Genomic DNA, 20296 nt, shown 5'->3' with positions numbered 1-20296 from the left:
CCCGCCTCCAGGTCATTAATAAATATATTGAACAGGAGCGGTCCCAGCAGTGAGAATGCAACGTTCCTGGTCACATCATTTTCCATTTCATCTTTATTTGCGTGCAGTGTATAAAAATGAGTACATAGACAAAACCAGGCATGGACAAACCGCCCAGACAATTGCGCGCAGGACGTCAGCATGCTGGATTTCAACACTATTTTAAAGCGCTGTGAGGGTGTGTGTGTGGGGGGGAACTCCCCACTTTAATTAAAAATGTTGGCACTCCCATTGGAGGTGTGTGTGGGGGGAACCCCCCCCATTACAGAGGAAACAGCCTTTTCCCCTGTTTTTTAAGAAAAAATTAGTTTCCTCTGTAATGGGGGGATTCCCCCCAACGGAAGCGGAAACATTTCTAAGTCGTCCCCTCCCCCCACCGGAGTGCTTTAAAATAGTGTTGAAATCCAGCACACTGATGTAATGCGCGCAATTGTCTGGGCGCACACGCACTTTTGACTGAATGCGATAAAATGTTTACCTGTGGGAATGAGAAGCCACACCGACCTAGGTGGATCATTTTACTTGGCAAACATTTTACTGTAAGTTGAACTCTTGCACTTACAGAAGATGAAATCTGAGACTGCGGCAGCGGCCATCAGGAGAATGAACCCTGAGTGCCAGGTGAAGGCTCATCGAGACTCTGTGGGGACCAGCACAGAGCACGTGTACAATGATGACTTCTTCCAAGAACTGGATGGTGTTGCCGTCGCCGTAGATAACATCAAAGCAAGTAAGCGGTAAAACAGGTATCTTTGGTTAGGAGCATCTTTGCTCAGAGACACTACTGGGAAAAGGGAAACGGAGGATGAATGAAAATTGCTTTTTGAAGTGATGTAATATTTATTTATTTTCTATCCCGTCCTCCCCAAAGAGTTCAGTATGGGTTACAGGCTAACATCAGTGTTCCCTCTAAGCGGGCGGGTGTTGTGAGCAAACTTTTTTCACCGTGAGCCAAAAATATCGGGCGCCAGCAAGTTATGAGCCAACTCGCCCGATTCTCCTCTCGCCGCCCTGCCATCTGCCGTACGCCTCTTCCGATCGTGCGCTGTGACGAGAAACGTGTGCGCTGCGATGTAATATTTTGTGCGCCAGCGCACGCCAGCGCAGCTTAGCGGGAACACTGGTTCAAATGGTTTTATTTATTTCCCCAAATTTATTTTTGTTATACGCATTGAAAATATTTGATATTGCGTTTAAATCAAAATCTCAATAAACTTGAAACGAGTGCCCGTGAGATTGTGGGAGGGTTAAATACTCAAAACTTAGAAGTTTTTGCTACGCCAGCTTTCTGGTATCTTTACATACAGTGGCGTACCTAGCATATGTAACATCCGGGGCCCATCATTTTTTGGCACCCCCCCCCATCTGTAAGAAAAACATGATTTTTAGTAACAAACCACACGTCACACATGAGTACCTAGGAAAAGGCAGCATCTTACATATTGCAGTGAGCAGTACATCAATACACCCATTGTAAAACTAAACAAGCCAGACCAGCACAGATCAATCCTACACCGTCAATCCTAACAGAAAACCATGTCTTTCGAACACACAGAACACAGAAAACACCTTCGCCTAGTAAGGAATATGTAATCACAAACTAACCCCTCCCTCTTTTACAAAACTGTAGTGTGGATTTTAGCTACGGAGGTAACAGCTCTGATGCTCATAAAATTCTGAGCATCAGAGCTGCTACCACCAAGGCTGGTGCTAAAAAACGCTTCACAGTTTTGTAAAAGGGGGGATAAAATAAAAATACATAGACAAAGGTTAAATTGAACCAGCAAGAAGCTGGACTCTGCATACAATGCTTCACAGAAACAGTGACACATGTCTCCTAAAGCAATAAATAAATAGAAATTTTTTTCTACCTTTGTCTTCTGTGGTTTCTCCTTTCCTCATCTTCTTGTAACTCTCTTCCTTCCATCCACTGTCTGCCGTCTCTCTTCCCCTATATGGCATCTTCTCTCCTTCTATGCCCCTTCCAGAAACTGTATGCCTCCCCCTTCCATCTCTCCTTTCACCCCATTGGTCTGGCATCTCTCTCCTCGCCTTCCCTCTCCCACACCTCTCCTCATAGTCTGGTATCTCCCCTTCCCTGATTCTCTGGCATCTCTCTCCTTTCCTTTTCTTCCATCTTTCGCTCCCCCTCCATGCTCTCACATCTCCCCCTTCCTTTTCCCTTAGACTGGCATACCTTCCTCCTACGCTCCAAGCCCTGGCATCTCCTTTAATTCCCTCCCTCATCTTCCTTCTCCCTCCAGCTGGGTACCGCAACACTCTTCCCTGCAGCTCTGCACTTCCCCACAATTGCCATGCTTCGGTTCCTCTTCTTCCTTCCTTCCTCCCCCCCCCCCCCCCGCGGGACCCTGCGGCACCATCAACTCTTACTCCCTCTAATGTCGGCCCTGCAGCTCCAGACTTCCTCGCACCTTCTCCCCTCCCCCTTTGGATCGCTATTATTTTAAATGTTATAGCCGCGGAGCTGTATCCATCAGTGGAGATGTCTAACCTCGGCCTGCCCCGGAACTCTTACTGCAGCAGACGCCCGTCTAGGCAGGAACAGGAAGTCACTGTTGCAGTAAGAGTTCCGGGGCAGGCCGAGGTTAGACATCTCCACTGATGGATACAGCTCCGCGGCTATAACATTTAAAATAATAGCGATCCAAAGGGGGAGGGGAGAAGGTGCGAGGAAGTCTGGAGCTGCAGGGCCGACATTAGAGGGAGTAAGAGTTGATGGTGCCGCAGGGTCCCGCGGGGGGGGGGGGAGGAAGGAAGGAAGAAGAGGAACCGAAGCATGGCAATTGTGGGGAAGTGCAATCCCCCCAATGCGTCCCCTTACCTTACCGACGCGTGTGTGCGCTGTGAAGAGAAACTTTGCGCTGCGATGTAATATTTTGTGCGCGAGCGCAGGCCAGCGCAGCTTAGCGGGAACACTGGCTAACATACATAATATAATATGACCTCAGACAACAAAACATTCAGAAAAGAAATAAAGACTCTACTTTTCAAGAAATTCTTGCAAACGACTTAATAGCACTTGCTCCTTCTCATTTCCCAATTCCCCAAAGCAACCTCATTTAAGAATTGCCGCTGCTGGATCAGACCAGTGGTCCATCGCGCCCAGCAGTCCGCTCACGCGTCGGCCCCCAGTGCCCCAACCGAGATCAGCCCTACTTGCGTTTGTTCCGGTTCAGTAGGAACTTGTCCAACCTTGTCTTGAATCCCTGGAGGATGTTTTCCCCTCTAACAGATTCCTCTAGAAATTACCAGATATCTTCCTGTAAAACGTTTTTTGTAATTCTTTTGTAATCCGCCTTGAACCGCAAGGCAATGGCGGAATAGAAATCTCTAATGTAATGTAATAATAGATTTCTTTTTGCAATTACAATATTTCTGAAATGGTGAAGTTGGGATTTTTAAAAAAATTTCAAAATACACTCTAAGCAATAACACTTGATAGTAACTTACTAACTGATGGCAGATAAAGACCCGAATGGTCATCCAGTCTGCCCAACCCCCTCCTTTACAAAGCCGCACTAGTGTTTTTAGTGCCGGCTGCCGCAGTAACAGCTCTGACGCTCATAGAATTCCTATGAGCGTCCAAGCTGTTACCATCGAGGCTAACGCTAAAAACACTAGCGCGGATTTGTAAAGGAGGGGGTAAATTACTGATTTAATTTAAATTGTCCTTTTTCCTAAATATTTCTGGGCCAGAAACCCAGAGCTCTGCCCGGTACTATACTTAGATTCCATCTACTGAAGTCTCCGTCAAAGCTCACTCCAGCAGCCATCGAAGCCCTCCCCAGCCCATTCGTAACTGAACAGCCATACACAGAACACAGACCATGCAATTCTGCCCAGTACAAGCAAAACATTTGATTAAATTACTAGTGTTTAAGCCCGTTACATTAACGGGTGCTAGAATAGATGTGTAGACTTTTAGCACAATGGGTTGCTGAGGAGTTTCTTTCTTTCTTACTTTATGTTTTTTCTCTCTCTCCCTGCCCCCCTTTCGTTCTGTCTCTGTCCCCCTGTGTGTCTCTTTCTCTTCCCTGGCCCCCTGTCTTACTGTCTCTCTCCCTGGCTGTCTGTCAGTCTTTCTTTATTTCTGTATCTTCTCCCTTCGCGAGTGTGGGGCAGTTGTAGGCACGCATGCGCACTCCTTCCGGCCACGGACATACGGAACACGCAGGTAGGAGTGCGCATGTGCCACTTAGGGTTTTATTATCTAGTCATTAAGCCCGTTACATTAACGGGTGCTAGAATATATGTTTGTCTGTCTCCCTCCCGCTGACTCTCTCTCTCTCTCTGGCCTCCTTTCTCTGTCTGTCTTTCTGTCCCTCTCCCTGCCCCTGTGTCTTTCTTTCGTTCTGTCTTCCTCCCTCCCGCTGTCTGTCTGTCATTTTTCCCCATTTCCCTGTGCAGCAGCATTTCCATCCCACTGCCCTATGCAGCAGCAACAGCATTTCCCTCCTATCCCCCCCATCCTGTGCAGAAGCAGCAGCAGTATTTCCCTTCCCCTCCAAGTCCCTGTGTAGCAGTAGCAGCATTTTCCCCCACCCCCCTTTCCCTTCTCTTACCGCGATCTGGCCTGCTCCGTTCAGCCCCTCCCCCTTCTTTAACTGCCGTTGTCCTGCTCGATCTGGCCTGCTCCTGACCCTCCACCGCCGACAAACCTCCTGGCTCCAGCCGCGTAGGCAGCACTTTAAACACGCTGCTTCGTGGCCTTCTACTGCCGATTTCCTCTCCCGCGTCTGTCTCCGATGATGTCATCAGAGACGCGGCATAGGAAATCGGCAGTAGAAGGGTGCGAAGCAGCGTGTTTATAGTGCTGCCTACGCCGCTGGAGCCAGGAGGTTTGTGGAGGGTCAACGGGTGGAGCGGGGCTGCTCTCGACCACTCAGTTGCTGCCACTGGAATGCAAACAGGGCCGCGAGTGTGGGGCAGTTGTAGTCGCGCATGCGCACTTCTTCAGGCCACGGACATACGGAACACGCAAGTAGAAGTATGCATGCATGGCTTAGGGTTATATTATAGAGATAATTTGATATACAAGCAAGGTCATGCAATACAAGTACATACAGTATACACATCATATCATCACAATTGAGCCAATGGTTCTTCTCTCTCTGAAACTAAGGGAGTGCAGTGACTGTTCTAAACGAGCGAGGTCTTACAATACAGTGATGCCTTGGAATCCGAACTTAATCCGTTCCAGAACCCTGTTCGAGTTCCAAAGCGTTCGAGTTCCAAGACAATTTTTCCCATTGAAAATAATAGACACTGGATTAATCCGTTCCTGGGTCCCACAAACTCAAATTTTAACAGTAAATACACTGGATTTTAAGGTAAAATATTAAAAATTCCAAAGCAGCATTCAGATTCTGGGGCAGAAACACACACATACAATGTGCAGGGCGTTCGGTTTCCAAAGCAGAGTTCGGATTCTGGGGGCAAAATTTACTAGAAAAAAAAGTTTGGATTCCAAAGCGTTCGAGTTCTGGGGCGTCCAGATTCTGAGGTACCACTGTATTTTATATTAAAGTTTTTGGGTTTTGGAACGAATCGATTTCTTATGGGGAAATTTGCTTTGATATACAAGTGCTTTGGTTTACAAGCATGTTTTCGGAACAAATTATTCTCGCAAACCAAAGTTTTACTGTATGTTTTGATCAGAGATCAGAAAACAGGGCAATTAGGGGGGTAAATATACACAGGGTGCCATAAGTTACACGCTTTACTGTAGGCATAAAAGCGTAAATAATGGTAGGTAAATGCCAAAACAGGAGTGAAATGGCAGTTAAGCGTGGAGGTGCACAACTAGAGGTATGGAGAAGGGAGGGGCGCCACCGCCCTCGCTATGCCACTGGCACACACCATTTTATTTGTTTCTGAATCCATGGAACCAAAGAGCTGTTTGTTGAGAGATGAACTCTTATGCAATATTGATTGATGAGAAATGATAAAATATAAGGATGAAGGAATAAAGAGAGAGAATATTTAGCGAACCGATGGTGAATATTGAGCTGGCCCTATAAAGCTTTGTGCTTTGAAGAGGGATGTTGTACACCACCTTCTCATAGATCTGACAAAATACAACTGAAGATGTTGTTATAAATTTGGGGCTGGAATTATAGTGTGATTCTGTCAGCCCCGCCTATATCCTTCCAATGCTCCTCCCCTTGCAATTACCCATTCTATAAGCTAGCTACCCTGTTTCCCCGAAAATAAGACCTATCCTGAAAATAAGCCCTAGCATGATTTTTAAAGATGCTCCTAATATGTGTAAAGAAATCTAATGAAAAGGGAAGAAACATGACCCTTACTGTAATGCAACAAAAGTAGTCAATGGACTCCAGACATCATTAAAGAACTTATTAGTCGCCAAACATTCCGCCATCATTCTTTCATACTTATATGTGGTCCACACATTTACCCACCAAAAAGTGTAATTAATCCTGTCATGGTTCTTCCAATTATGTGTGATAGTTGAACAGCTATTCCCATCATGATCAGGAAAAGGCAACTTTTATACTTATCTAAAGTAGGCTTAACATGTAGTAACATAGCACAAATTACAGTCTACAGGTAGGGTGGGTGGGGGGAGGGAAATGGGATGGGAGTAAATGACTGTTTAACGTAATAATTGTATAGTTATTAGTGCGTTCTATGCAGTATTTTATGATTTACCAATTGTATTGCACTATCAAAGTTTGAAAATCAATAAAGATTTAAACATAAAGATGCTCCTAATATAAGCCCTAGTTAATATCGACCCCTGAAGTTCCCCTCCCCCCCGAATGTCCCCGACCCTCCCTGACTCCATCCTTGATACTAGTGCAGCCTGATTTGCCAAAAAAATTGGATTCATTGTTTCAGCAACCCCCCCCCCCTGCTGCTTTAGGAGGCCTCGGAGCGGAGGTATGTCAATCTCATGGTGGGAGGGTTGATGGGGTTCTGCTGCACAGGGGGTTGGGAGGGAGGGAGGGAGGGAGGAATAGAAAGATGCTACACAAGGGGATGAGTGAGAGGAGAGGACAGATCTGCACATGGGTGGGGGTGTGAGAAAGAAAGAGGAAGAAATGGGGTGGAGGAGAGGAAGGGAGAGATGATGTACATGAAAAAAATAAGACATCCCCCGAAAATTAGCCCTAATGTGTTTTTGGGACCCAAAATTAATATAAGACAGTCTTATTTTCAAGGAAACATGGTATGTGCATTTGTACACAAGGAATAACTGCCCCCGGGTTCAAATCCCCCCTTCAAGCGGTTACTTAGCCCTCACTGCTTCATCTAGAAACTCAGGGACAGAAAATTCCTAGTGTATTTGAATGAACACCACTTTTGAGAGCTTCCAGACTTGCAGGCATAATACACACACAAGTGCGAGTGGCTAGATTAGAGAATTACCTTTACAGTGGCAGAAAATTCCTGCTGTCAGTGGCCGGTGCTGTCCACGGCAGGCATTTTACGCAAATGCTGACCAAAGTGTTTAAATATTGACCCAGAGTAGATATGTAATCATTTCTGGTTTCTGTCTGTATTTCTGTGCTCAGGAATGTATATGGATCAGCGATGCATCTATTACCAGAAGCTGCTGCTGGAGTCTGGGACCCTTGGTACCAAGGGGCACACTCAGGTGATCGTCCCTTTCCTGACAAATACATATGGAACTGCCAGCGACACTTCAGAAACGGCATTCCCCATGTGCACACTCAAAAACTTCCCCAGCACCATCGAGCACACCTTGCAGGTATAGTACAAAGGGTATCGGAAGTATTGGACATATAGGGGGATATTCTATAGTGTCTCGATTGTAGGCAACAGTAGGCATTCTACCGTTGTCTAAACAGCCAATCAGACGCAAGTTAAACAAAAAAACACCCAGAGGCAGGCAGCCTACATTATAGGCATTTTAGCGAGCCTAGGGAGGTGTGTAGGGCCGCCTATGCTTGCCCAAGGCGAGGCGTGAGCGTGGTTTCGTCTGGAAGTGGCCTTAGGCATCTCCCTAGGGCTGTGATAGGTGCCTGAAATGTAGGCCAGCAAAATGCTGGTCTACATTTTAAATAGATGCAGCTGCTGGGTCAATCGCAGCAAGGGAATCTCCCTGCTGCGATCAGTTTAGCAGCCGCGGCAGGGAAACCGTCCTTCTCCTCCCCCCACCCCTGCGATGATGACCGGCAGGAGGGATACCCACTCTGTTTCTAAATCCTCTCTGTAAAGTTGTGGAGTACCACAAACTTCTGCTTCATCACCTACTTTGTTTAATGCACTTTTAGGTCCTTTTAGTCACATAGATGATATTCCTTCAGTGGCCAAAGTTTCTTCTTCATGTCCAGCCTCAATTCCTTTATTTTAATTTTTTTTTTTAAATTCTTTATTAATTTTTACAACTTACAACAAGTGCATCAGAAAATAACATTTGAACTTAAAAAAACATCACTTGATTTTCTATCATTATCAACTTAAATTAGTGATATTTAATCCCTCCCTCCCATCCCTCCCATTTCAAAAATGCTTAAACGCAGTATCCAGTTGGCTCACTACCCATCGCTGATCCTGCTGTTCATCAGTGCTTAATGGTCGAATAATAGTACTGGATATCTACTATAATAAAACCCTAAGCGTGCATGCGCACACTTACCTGCGTGTTCTGTGATCCGTATGTTTGTGGCTGGCAAGAGTGCGCATGCGCGCTTCGCCCCCCCACCCCCTTCACTCACTGTAAGGAAGGAAGGCAGTTTGTCGTCGTCGACCCCCCCCCCCACCGCACCCAAACCCCCGTTGAGCCTCCCATCTGCCCCTCCCACTGCAAAGCAACCACAAACCTCCGCATATTTCCATCTCCCCCCCTACCACTACCACCACCGTGCAGCCGATCCCACTGACCCTCCCATCCGCCCCTCCCACCGCGAGACCATCTACAAACTTCCCGGCACCATCAGCGTCCCCAGCACTTTAAACACGCTGTTTCGCGGCCTTCTACTGCTGATTTTTTCTGCTGTGTCTCTGTCTCTGATGAAGTCATCAGGGACGCGGCAGAGGAAATCGGCAGTAGAAGGCCGCGAAGCAGCGTGTTTAAAGTGCTGGGGATGCTGCTGATGCCGGGAGGTTTGTAGATCGTCTCGCAGTGGGAGGGGCGGATGGGAGGGTGAATGGGGTTGGCTGCACCGGGCGGTAGTGGCGGGGGGGGGGGGGGGCTGTTTACTAGTTCTACTGCACAGGGTGGATGGGAGGAAAGGAGGGAAAGAAAAATGCTGGCTTCTACTGTACAGGGGGAATGGGGGGGAGGTAGAAATTGAAAGATGCTGCTCAATGGTTCTACTGCACGGGGGGATGGGAGGCAGGCAGGCAGACAGTCTGGCTTTGGGGGTGGGAGTGGGTCAAAGTCTGGAAGGCAGTGAGGGGGACATAGGAAGGAGGCACTGGGGGCACTAAGGACATAGGCACTGAGGGCACTAAGGACACGGATGGAGGCACTGGGGATACTGTGGACACAGGACAGAGGCACTGAGGACACTAAGGACATAGGATGGGACACTAAGGACATAGGAAGGCGACACTGGGGGCACTAAGGACATAGGAAATCCACACAGAACTTACACACTAAATGGTGAAACCTTGTCCAGGACCACGGTGGAACGTGATTTAGGAGTGATCATTAGCGACGATATGAAGGCTGCCAATCAAGTAGAGAAGGCATCGTCCAAGGCAAGACAAATGATGGGCTGTATCCGTAGGGGTTTTGTCAGCAGAAAACCTGAAGTCATAATGCCGCTGTACAGATCCATGGTGAGACCTCATCTCGAGTATTGTGTTCAATTCTGGAGACCACACTATCGAAAAGATGTGTTGAGAATTGAGTCGGTTCAGCGAATGGCTACCAGGATGGTTTTGGGGCTCAGGGAACTCACGTATGAAGAAAGGTTAAAAAAACTGCGGATGTACTCACTGGAGGAGCGAAGAGAGAGAGGGGACATGATTGAGACCTTTAAGTATATTACTGGGCGTATAGAGGTGAAAGATGATATCTTCAGTCTTATAGGGCCCTCAGTAACCAGAGGTCACTCGCTGAAAATCAGGGGAGGGAAATTTAAGGGTGATGCGAGGAAGTACTTCTTCACTGAAAGGGTGGTAGATCATTGGAACGAGCTGCCTCAGAGGGTGATTGAGGCCAGCAGCGTGTTAGATTTCAAGAGAAAATGGGATATTCATGTGGGATCTCTGGGAGAGTAGGAGTCAGGGGGTGGGTCATTGGTATGGGCAGACTCGATGGGCTGTAGCCCTTTTCTGCCGTCAATTTCTATGTTTCTATGTTTCTAGGAAGGAGGCACTGAAGGCACTAAGGACATAGGATGGGACACTATGGACATAGGAAGGGGGCCACGGAGAGACAGGCCTGCATGGCGCAACAGAGAAATACAGGCAGGGGGCCAGGAAGACTGAGACAGAAAGAAAAATAGATAGACAGGGGGCCAGGGAGAGACACAGACAGAAAGAATGACAGACAGACAGCGTCCAAGGAGAGAGAGACAAAGAAAAAAAAACCCAGACAGACAGACATCTACTCTAGCACCCGTTAATGTAACGGGCTTAAACACTAGTCTTTAAATAATTAGGAGCCGTTATTGATTTTTCAACTGTCTTTTACTGAATGATTTCTACTGTTAAAAAATAAATTCTTTTTTTGTGTTACATTGACTAAGAACTCTTTAAGGATTTCCAGACAAGGCTGCACAAGTTACTGATATCCCACACTGACTATGCCGCGGTAGTGATTCCCATGCGGCAATTGCGATTCAGCCCATTCAATTTACTGCACTAGGATTCTCTACCACGGCTTTGACAAATGGCCCTACGGTAATATGGTCCATGCAGGTACCCATCTAACCATAATTTTTCAAACAGTTATAAGCTACATTGCAACTACATGTTACATCTCTCCTTATACGTTATCACTGGGTTCCCAGACCTTCAACTGTTGATACTTGCTCACAAAGCTTGTTAAGAAAATGTTCCATCTTACCTTGCTTCACCCAGTTTTCAATACTATGTTTTCTCATTTTTTTGTATATATTTAACTTCATGTACATTAAAACTCTGTTGCACTTAAATGAGGATCCTCTGGAGTGGGCACTTGTCTTATGTATGCCAATCTCAATAAGGATCCAACAAAATGAAGAAGAACTTCCTAGCATTGGTTCTGAATCTGTCCCCTTTTAATTTTTCTGAATGCCCTCTCGTTTTTATTGTAGTTGTCGAAAGTTTGAAGAATCTGTCCCTCTCCACTTTCTCTATGCCCTTCGTGATCTTGTAAGTCTCTATCATATCCCCTCTAAGTCTCTGTTTCTCTAGCAAAAAAAGCCCCAGTCTCTCTAAGATCTGAAGGGTTCCAATATAAGAGAACTAAAGGATCAAATATTCCATAGAGAAGCTTAAAGATAATGCATGTACATTTAAATTGAACCCTGAAGCGAAATGAGCACTTATCTATTACTACCACTACTATTAATTATTTCTAGAGCGCTACCAGATGTTTGCAGTATTGTACAGAGTCACAAAGGAGGTAGTCCCTGTCAAATGAGCTTACAATCTATACCAGGGATGTCAAAGACCCTCCTTGAGTGCCACAATCCAGTCAGGTTTTCATGATTTTCCCAATGAATATGCACGAGATCTATTTGCATGTACTGCTTTCATAATATGCTAATAGATCTCATGCACATTCATTGGGGAAATTCTGAAAACCCGACTGGATTGCGGCCCTCGAGGAGGGACTTTGACACCCCTGATCTAAACAATCAAGACAGACAAACAGGATGCCAGGATAGGGGTGGCAGTCAGAGGGGATGGTTAAACAGCTGGCTAGGGTGGAGGGCAAAGGGGAGTAGGGTTATGAGTTGAAGGCTGTTTCAAAAAGGCAGGTTTTCAGCCTACTTTTGAATAAGGGGTAGGGGTGGATTGACTCAGGTAGTTTATTCCAGGCATAAGGGGCAGCGAGATGAAAGGAACAAAGTCTGGAATTGAAATGAATAAAAAAAAAAAACCTCCCAACAGAGGCCTCTGTTTCACCCATCAGGCTTCTTTATGTGCTCAAAATCTACAAAGCACAAAAAAATGAATATAAAAATTAAGTAAAACGTACATGCTCCAAACATCTACACCAAACTTCTAAATATATGTTGCACTCAAAGTACTATTTAACATTTCTATAGTGCTGATGGAAATATGCAGCGTTGTACATCAACACATTTAAGAGATGGTCCCTGCTCAGTAGAGCTTACAATCTAAATGAACAGACAACAGGACAAGTAGGAGCTTAAGGAGTTTTTCGGGGTGCTTAGGGTGAAGGGGTTCTGATTTAAATTCATTCTTGAAGATGTGGGTTTATAGTCTGGATCGGAACAGTTCCAGCGACGGAGGTTGATGTACTGAGTTGGGCAGTTTGTTCCAGGCATATGATACAGCAAGAGAGAAGGAATGTAGTCTGGAGTTGGCAGTAGAGGAGAAGGATACAAAGAGAGATTTGCCCAGTGGATGGAGATCCTGGTGAGGACCTAACTTTACAAGGATGCCGACATTTATTAAAAGGCAAAACATAACAAGTCATGCTGTCATAGCATCCACATGAATTAACCAATGAATGAAAATCACTGAGGGCCTTTTTACAAAGCCAAGGTAGCAATTCTTCTGCAGCAAATGCACCAAAGCCAATAGAAACTGAATGGGCTTTGAATTCATCAATCCCCTCCCCCCTTTTTTTTTTTTTTTTTTTTTTACAAAATCCGTAGTGCAGTTTTTAGTGCCAGCCATGGCGGTAACATCTGGGGGAGGGGGGTGGTATGTAAATATATTGAATAAAAATGCATAATTTCTCACAAAAACAGGCCTTTTATTGCTAAGATTCAAATTTGATAGCTCTGAAAGTTTTTCATGGGAAAATTTCTAAATGGTGCCTATAATGCTTGAGATACAAGAGGCAAAATAGTGTCTTAATGTCCTGACATACATGGAAGTAAACGCTGATCGATAATATCTCAGTTCACTAAATGAAAAATTCTCGCTAGGCAATCTTGATGGCTCAGATGTTTTTCTGAAATTATTCTGCACCCAAAAGATGGCACCTAAAAATGCCAACATTTCTTCCAATGCAAAACAAAAATGAAATGCATGATGACGTCAAAATGTTTTGTAGAAATACTAAGTATCAATACAAATGTCTATCAAATTTGTACAGTGCGTTCTTGCTATATGCTATGGTTCGGTTCCTAGAAAACCCCGTGAATACTGAAAACACCAATACAGAACCATTGATCCTATGGGAAAAAGGGGGTTGGGTTCCTCTGCAGCCCTGCTTATTGTACTGTTTTGCTGCATAACACCATAAACTCACACTGGCACTACTTGGCTTTAAAAACCAAACATAAGAATAGCCTTACTGGGTGAGACCAATGGTCCATCAAGCTCAGTAGCACGTTCTCATGGTGGCCAAGCCAGGTCACTAGTACCTGGCCATAACCCAAGTAGTAGCAATATTCCACACTACCGATACAGGGCAAGCAGTGGCTTCCCCCTTGTCTTTCTTAATAACAGACTATGGACTTTTCCTCCAGGAGCTTGTGTAAACCTGTCTTAAAACCAGCTATGCTATCTGTGTTCCAGAGTTTAACTATTCTCTGAGTGAAAAAAAATTTCCTCCTATTAGTTTTAAAAGTATTTCCCTGTAACTTCATCGAGTGTCCCCTAGTCTTTGTAATTTTTGACGGAGTGAAAAATTGATCCACTTGTACCCGTTCTACTCCACTCAGGATTTTGTAGACCAATCATATCTCTTTTCTGAGCTGAAGAGCCCTATCTGTTGGAATGCACCTGTTTACCAGCACATATAACATAAGCAACCATTTTAGAAATATGCAGGTGGGCGTCCAAGTGGCAGATTAAATTTAATGTGGATAAATGCAAAGTGATACACATTGGGAAGAATAATCCAAATCACAGTTACCGAAAGCTAGGGTCCATCTTGGAGGTTAGCGCCCAAGAAAAGGATCTGGGTGTCATCGTAGACAATACGATGAAACTTTCCACCCAATGTGTGGTGGCAGCCAAAAAAGCAAATAGCGATCACAACACGATCTGCTTCAACCTGGAAATAGGGGCAAAACATTGGTCCAGAACGACGGCCATGGTGCTAAACTTCCAAAAAGGGAATTATGAAGGGATGAGACGCATGGTGGGGAAGAAGATTAAGAAGAGGATAAACACTGTAAAGACGCTAGAGCAAGCTTGGTTTCTTTTTAAGGATCTAGTCACCGAGGCACAAAATCCATATATACCGCGTATCAACAAGGGATCAAAGAGGAAAAAGAAAAAAGAACCAGCGTGGCTCATTGTAGAGGTAAAGGAAGCGATCAGAGACAAAAAAAGCCTCGTTTAAGGAATGGAAAAGATCAAAAACAGACGAAACCTGGAACAAGCACAAACAACATCAACGCAGGTACCATAAGGCAGTAAAAGGGCCCAAAAGAGACTACAAGAAAAAAATAGCCAAGGAGGCGAAAAACTTCAAGCCGTTCTTTCGATATATTAAAGGGAAACGACCCACGAAGGAAGCGGTGGGACCATTGGATGACCAAGGAATAAAGGGAGCGCTAAAGGAGGACAAAGCAATCGCCAACAGACTGAACACATTTTTTACATCTGTTTTTACCAGACGACATACACAGCATCCCGGAACCCATCAGACTATATGCTGGAAGTGAAAACGGGAAACTCACAGGGTTAACGGTCAGTTTAGAAGAGGTATGCAGGCAGATTGATAGGCTTAAGAGCGATAAATCCCTGGGACCGGATGGCATCCTTCCAAGGGTCTTTACCTGCGAGGCACCAGGACACGGGCCACAGCTGGAAGCAATGCAAAACAAGGAAGACCCATTTCAGAATTTTGAGTTCACACCAGCTGATGTTTACAGAGAACTGTCAGGACTCAAGGTGAACAAAGCCATGGGACCGGACGAGTTGCATCCAAGAGTGCTCAGGGAACTAGGCGATGTTCTGGCAAAACCGTTAGCCATGCTCTTCAATCTCTCCCTAAGTACAGGGAGAGTACCCCTGGACTGGAAAACAGCAAACGTCGTTCCTCTGCACAAAAAGGGTTGCAGAGCAGAGGCAGCGAACTACAGACCTGTGAGTCTCACATCAATAGTGTGTAAACTCATGGAAACTCTACTCAAAGGTAAATTAGACTCGATATTGGATGAAGGGAATCTAAGGGATCCCTGTCAACATGGATTCACAAGAGGCAGGTCATGCCAATCTAATCTTATAAGCTTCTTTGATTGGGTGACAGGAAAACTAGACTCAGGAGAGGCTCTGGACATAGTATACTTGGATTTCAGTAAAGCTTTCGACAGTGTCCCACACCGTAGACTATTAAACAAGATGAAATCAATGGGGTTGGGTGAGAAACTAACTGCATGGGTCAATGATTGGCTGAGTGGAAGACTTCAGAGGGTGGTGGTCAACGGCACCCTCTCTGAGACTTCGGAGGTGACTAGCGGAGTGCCGCAGGGCTCAGTCCTGGGACCATCCCTTTTTAACATATTCATAAGAGACCTAACCCGGGGGCTTCAGGGTAAAGTATCACTGTTTGCCGATGATGCCAAACTGTGTAACATAGTAAGTGAAAGCAACCTCAAGGACAGTATGACGCAGGATCTGATCACGCTGGAAAACTGGTCCTCGACATGGCAGCTGGGCTTCAACGCTAATAAATGTAAGGTCATGCATCTCGGCAGCGGAAATCCATGTAGAACATACTCCTTGAATGGAGAAACGCTAGCTAGAACGTCAGAGGAACGGGACTTGGGGGTAATCATCAGTGCAGACATGAAAGCTGCTAAACAAGTAGAGAAGGCCTCATCTAAGGCAAGGCAAATGATTGGATGTATCAATCGAAGCTTTGTCAGCCGCAAACCTGAAGTCATAATGCCACTCTACAGAACCATGGTGAGACCTCATCTGGAATACTGTGTGCAATTCTGGAGGCCACATTACCGGAAAGACGTGCTTCGAGCTGAATCGGTCCAGCGGATGGCCACCAGGATGGTCGCCGGACTCAAGGGTCTCTCATACGAAGAAAGACTGGGCAAACTGCAGCTCTATACCCTGGAGGAGCGCAGAGAACGGGGCGACATGATTGAGACATTTAAGTACGTCACTGGTCGCGTCGAGATGGAAAACGATATATTCTTTCCCAAGGGACCCTCGGTCACAAGGGGGCACCCCCTCAAACTCAGAGGGGGGAAATTTAGTGGTGACACAAGGAAGTATTTCTTCACGGAAAGGGTGGTAGATCACTGGAACAAACTTCCGGTGCAGGTGATCAAGGCCACCAGCGTGCTTGATTTTAAGAATAAATGGGACATACACGTGGGATCCCTACAAGGGCCAAGTTAAGGAACAGGGTCACTAGCACTCAATGGGGTGGGTCAATAGAGTGGGCAGACTTGATGGGCTGTGGCCCTTTTCTGCCGTCATCTTTCTATGTTTCTATGTTTCTAAGGGTCATCAAGGAACTGAAAGGGACCATAACTGAACTGATTCAACTAATAGCCAATCTGTCGATCAAATTGGGAAAGATTCCAGAGGACTGGAAGATGGCAAATATTATGCTGATCTTCAAAAAAGGTTTGAGGGGAGACCCGGGAAACTACAGACCAGTGAGTCTGACCTCGGTACCGGGAAAGATGGTAAAGGACCGCATCATTGATCACCTTGACAGACAAGGTCTGATGAGGACCAGCCAGCACGGTTTCAGCAAAGGCAGATCTAGTCTGACAAACTTACTGCACTTCTTCGAGGGATAGACAGATAGACAAGGGCGACCCGGTAGACATTGTATATCTGGACTTTCAGAAGGCGTTCGACAAGGTTCCTCATGAACGACTACTTTGGAAAATTGCGAGCCATTGAATCAAGGGTGAAATACTCACTCATGTGGATTAAAAACTGGCTGGAGAAAAGGAAACAGAGAGTGAGGGTAAATGGACAATACTCGGACTGGAAGAGTATCACCAGTGGGGTGTCGTAGGGCTTGGTGCTTGGACCCTTGTTCTTTAATATTTTTATAAACGATCTGGACATAGGTACAACGAGCAAGGTGATTAAATTTGCGGACGATACGAAGTTATTCAGAGTAGTGAAGACGCAGGGGGATTGTGAAGATCTGCAACGTGACATAATCAGGCTCGAGGAATGGGCATCAACATGGTAGATGAGATTCAACGTGGCTAAGTAAAGTGATGCATGTCGGTAAGAAAAATCTCATTCACGAATACAGGATGTCCAGGGCAGTACTTGGAGAGACCTCCCAGGAAAGGGACTTGGGAGTTCTGATCGACAAGTTGATGAAGCCATCTGCTCAATGTGTGGCGGCGGCGAAAAGGGCGATCAGAATGCTAGGAATGATAAAGAAGGTGATCACGAACAGATCGGAGAAGGTTATCATGCCGTTGTACCGGGCCATGGTGCACCCTCACCTGGAGTACTGCATACAGCACTGATCGCCGTACATGAAGAAGGACATGGTACTACTTGAAAGGGTCCAGAGAAGGGCGACCAAGATGGTTAAGGGATTGGAGGAGCTGCCGTACAGTGAAAGATTAGAGAAACTGGGCCTCTTCTCCCTCAAACAGAGGAGATTGAGAGGGGACATGATCAAAACATTCAAGGTACTGAAGGGGATAGATTTAGTAGACAAGGACAGGTTGTTCACCCTCTCCAGGGTAGGGAGAATGAGAGGGCACTCTCTAAAGTTGAAAGGGGATAGATTCCGTATGAACGTAAGGAAGTTCTTCTTCACCCAGAGAGTAGTGGAAAACTGGAACACTCTTCCGGAGGCTGTCATAGGGGATAACACCCTCCTGGGATTCAAGACAAAGTTAGACAAGTTCCTGCTGAACAAGAAAGTGCGCTGGTAGGGCTAGTCTCAGTTAGGGCACTGGTCTTTGACCAGAGGGCCGCCGCGTGAGCGGACTGCTGGGCATGATGGACCGTTGGTCTGACCCAGCAGCGGCAATTCTTAGGTTCTTATGTTCAGGATGCTAGGAATTATTAAAAAAGGGATGGTTAACATGACTAAGAATATTGTAATGCCTCTGTATCATTACATTACATTACATTACATGACAGATTTCTATTCCGCCATTACCTTTTGGTTCAAAGTGGATTACAAAAAGAGTTATGGAAGAAGGGTTACAACGTTAGATCAGAGAAGGTTTCCAAGAGAGGGAAAAGTAGGATCTGGGGTTAGGGAGGGGATGGTAAGAGGGGGGTTAAGCTTTATCTGATGTCAGAGGAGAGGCGGGACTGCAGCAGAGAGAAGACAGCTCAGAAGACCCGACGGCAGCTTGCAAAGATCGCTAACACTAGCAATCTTATGCAGGCTGATTAAATGAGGTAAATCAATGCCGAGAGGCCAGGGGGGAAGCCGGACAGAAGCACTGACACTCCCCACTTGCCCTCTAAAGCAGGAGCGGCAGCGGCCGGCCAGCAAGTTGCAGCGCTGCCAATCCTGCTTTAGGGGGCGAGGGGGGAGGGTTAGACGCCGAATCAGGAAGCCGATTTATTTGGCTTTTGAATCGATTTGAACTGATTCACCCGAAATGAATCGGTGAATCGGGCAGCACTCGTTTGGACAATTTCCTGGAAGAAAAGTCCATAGTCTGTTATTGAGAAAGACATGGGGGAAGACACTGCTTGCCCTGGATCGGTAGTATGGAATGTTGCTATTCTTTGAGGTTTTGCCACGTTTTAGTGACCTGGATTGGCCACTGTGAGGATGGGCTTCTGGGCTTAATGGACCATTGGTCTGACCCAGTAAGGCTATTTTTATGTTCTTATGATAAAATGGCCATCACAAACTTGGCAACTTATTATTATTATTATTTATATACTGTTTATAGCCTAAGTGGTTTACATTCAGGTACTTTAAGCCTTTTTCCCTATCTATCTGTTCTGGTGGGCTCGCACTCTTATCTAATGTATCTGGGAGAATAGGGGATTAAGTGACTTGCCCAGCATCACAAGGAGCAGTGTGGGATTTGAACCCACAACCTTAGAGTGCTTCTAGCAAGGATTTGAATACTTCTAGAGACGGAGTTTGACATATTGCCTCAGGCAGTCTGTTCCAGGCATACTGTGCAGTGAGATAGAAGGGACAGAGTTAAAAGATACAGATAAGAGGGAGTTAACTGATGAACGGAGTTCACGGAGGGAGGGAACATGGGGAAATACGTGAGATATTGAGGGACTGCAAAGCGAATGCACTTGTAAGTCAGTAAGAGGAGTTTGAACTGTTTTTAGAAATGGATGGGGAGCCAATGAAGTGACGAGGAGAGAGGTAATGTCAGTATGGCGGCTCTGATGGAATATAAGTCGTGCAGCAGAATTTTGAGTGGATTGAAGGGGGTTTTGACCAGGTAGTAGTGACCTGGATTGGCCACCATGAGAACGGGCTACTGGGCTTGATGGTTGAGTGGAAGATGTGAGAGAAGCAACTTCCATGTGAAAGTGGTGGGTGACGCATCAAAACCGCGCTGGACACGAGCGCGCCGGATTTAAAATCAATTTGAAAGCGCTCCAAGGGTGCTCCAAGGGGGGTTGGGGGGAGAACTCCCCACTTAACTTAGTATTGTTGGCGCTGCCGTTTGGGGTGTGGGGGGGAACCCCCATCCACACACACATTACAGAGGAAACTGAACTTTTTTCCTAAAAAATAGGGAAAAAGCCAGTTTCCTCTATAAAGGGGAGTTCCCCCCACAACACCCCCCCTATCGGCAGCGCCAACACTACTAAGTTAAGTGGGGGGGGTTCTCCCCCCAACCCTCCTCGGAGCACCCTCGGAGCGCTTTCAAATTGAGTTTAAATCTGGTGTGCTGATGTCTTGTATGCGATTGTCGACCTGGCTTTTTGTCTGTGCACGATTGTCTCACTTGGTTTTAACTATGAACCAAAGTGGTGGCACTTGCTTTTATCCATCTATCGATCTACTGCTATTTACTCTTAGAGATATTTTTATAGGAAGTCAATCTGTAGAGTAAATTTCTAGGATTCTGCTGTTCAGATTGTACTTATTTTGTGGATGGGAGCTGTGAGAAGGCCGCGTTGCTTGCACAACCTCTGTCTGTGCTTCCAAATCTGAGTTTCAGGATGAGAGTCTTACACTGCAGAAGAAATTCTCTGCAGCTCCTGCCCT

General features: G+C 45.9%; 1 protein-coding gene across 8 annotated transcripts in view; it reads left to right on the top strand.

Annotated features, from left to right (window-relative positions):
• UBA7 (ubiquitin like modifier activating enzyme 7) overlaps positions 1-20296 on the top strand; it is a 271137-nt gene that overhangs the window by 74120 nt on the left and 176721 nt on the right. For all 8 annotated transcript variants that reach the window (XM_033926348.1, XM_033926355.1, XM_033926349.1 and 5 more), the window contains 2 exons: positions 604-769; positions 7599-7795. In XM_033926348.1, coding sequence (XP_033782239.1) covers positions 604-769; positions 7599-7795 — 363 coding nt within the window. The remainder of the gene's footprint in view (positions 1-603; positions 770-7598; positions 7796-20296) is intronic.

The sequence above is a fragment of the Geotrypetes seraphini genome, chromosome 17 (genome assembly GCF_902459505.1).
Source record: "Geotrypetes seraphini chromosome 17, aGeoSer1.1, whole genome shotgun sequence".
NCBI classification, from domain to species: domain Eukaryota; kingdom Metazoa; phylum Chordata; class Amphibia; order Gymnophiona; family Dermophiidae; genus Geotrypetes; species Geotrypetes seraphini.
The sequence above is the reverse complement of the archived record's forward strand: the minus strand, read 5'-3'. Positions and strand labels throughout refer to the sequence as shown.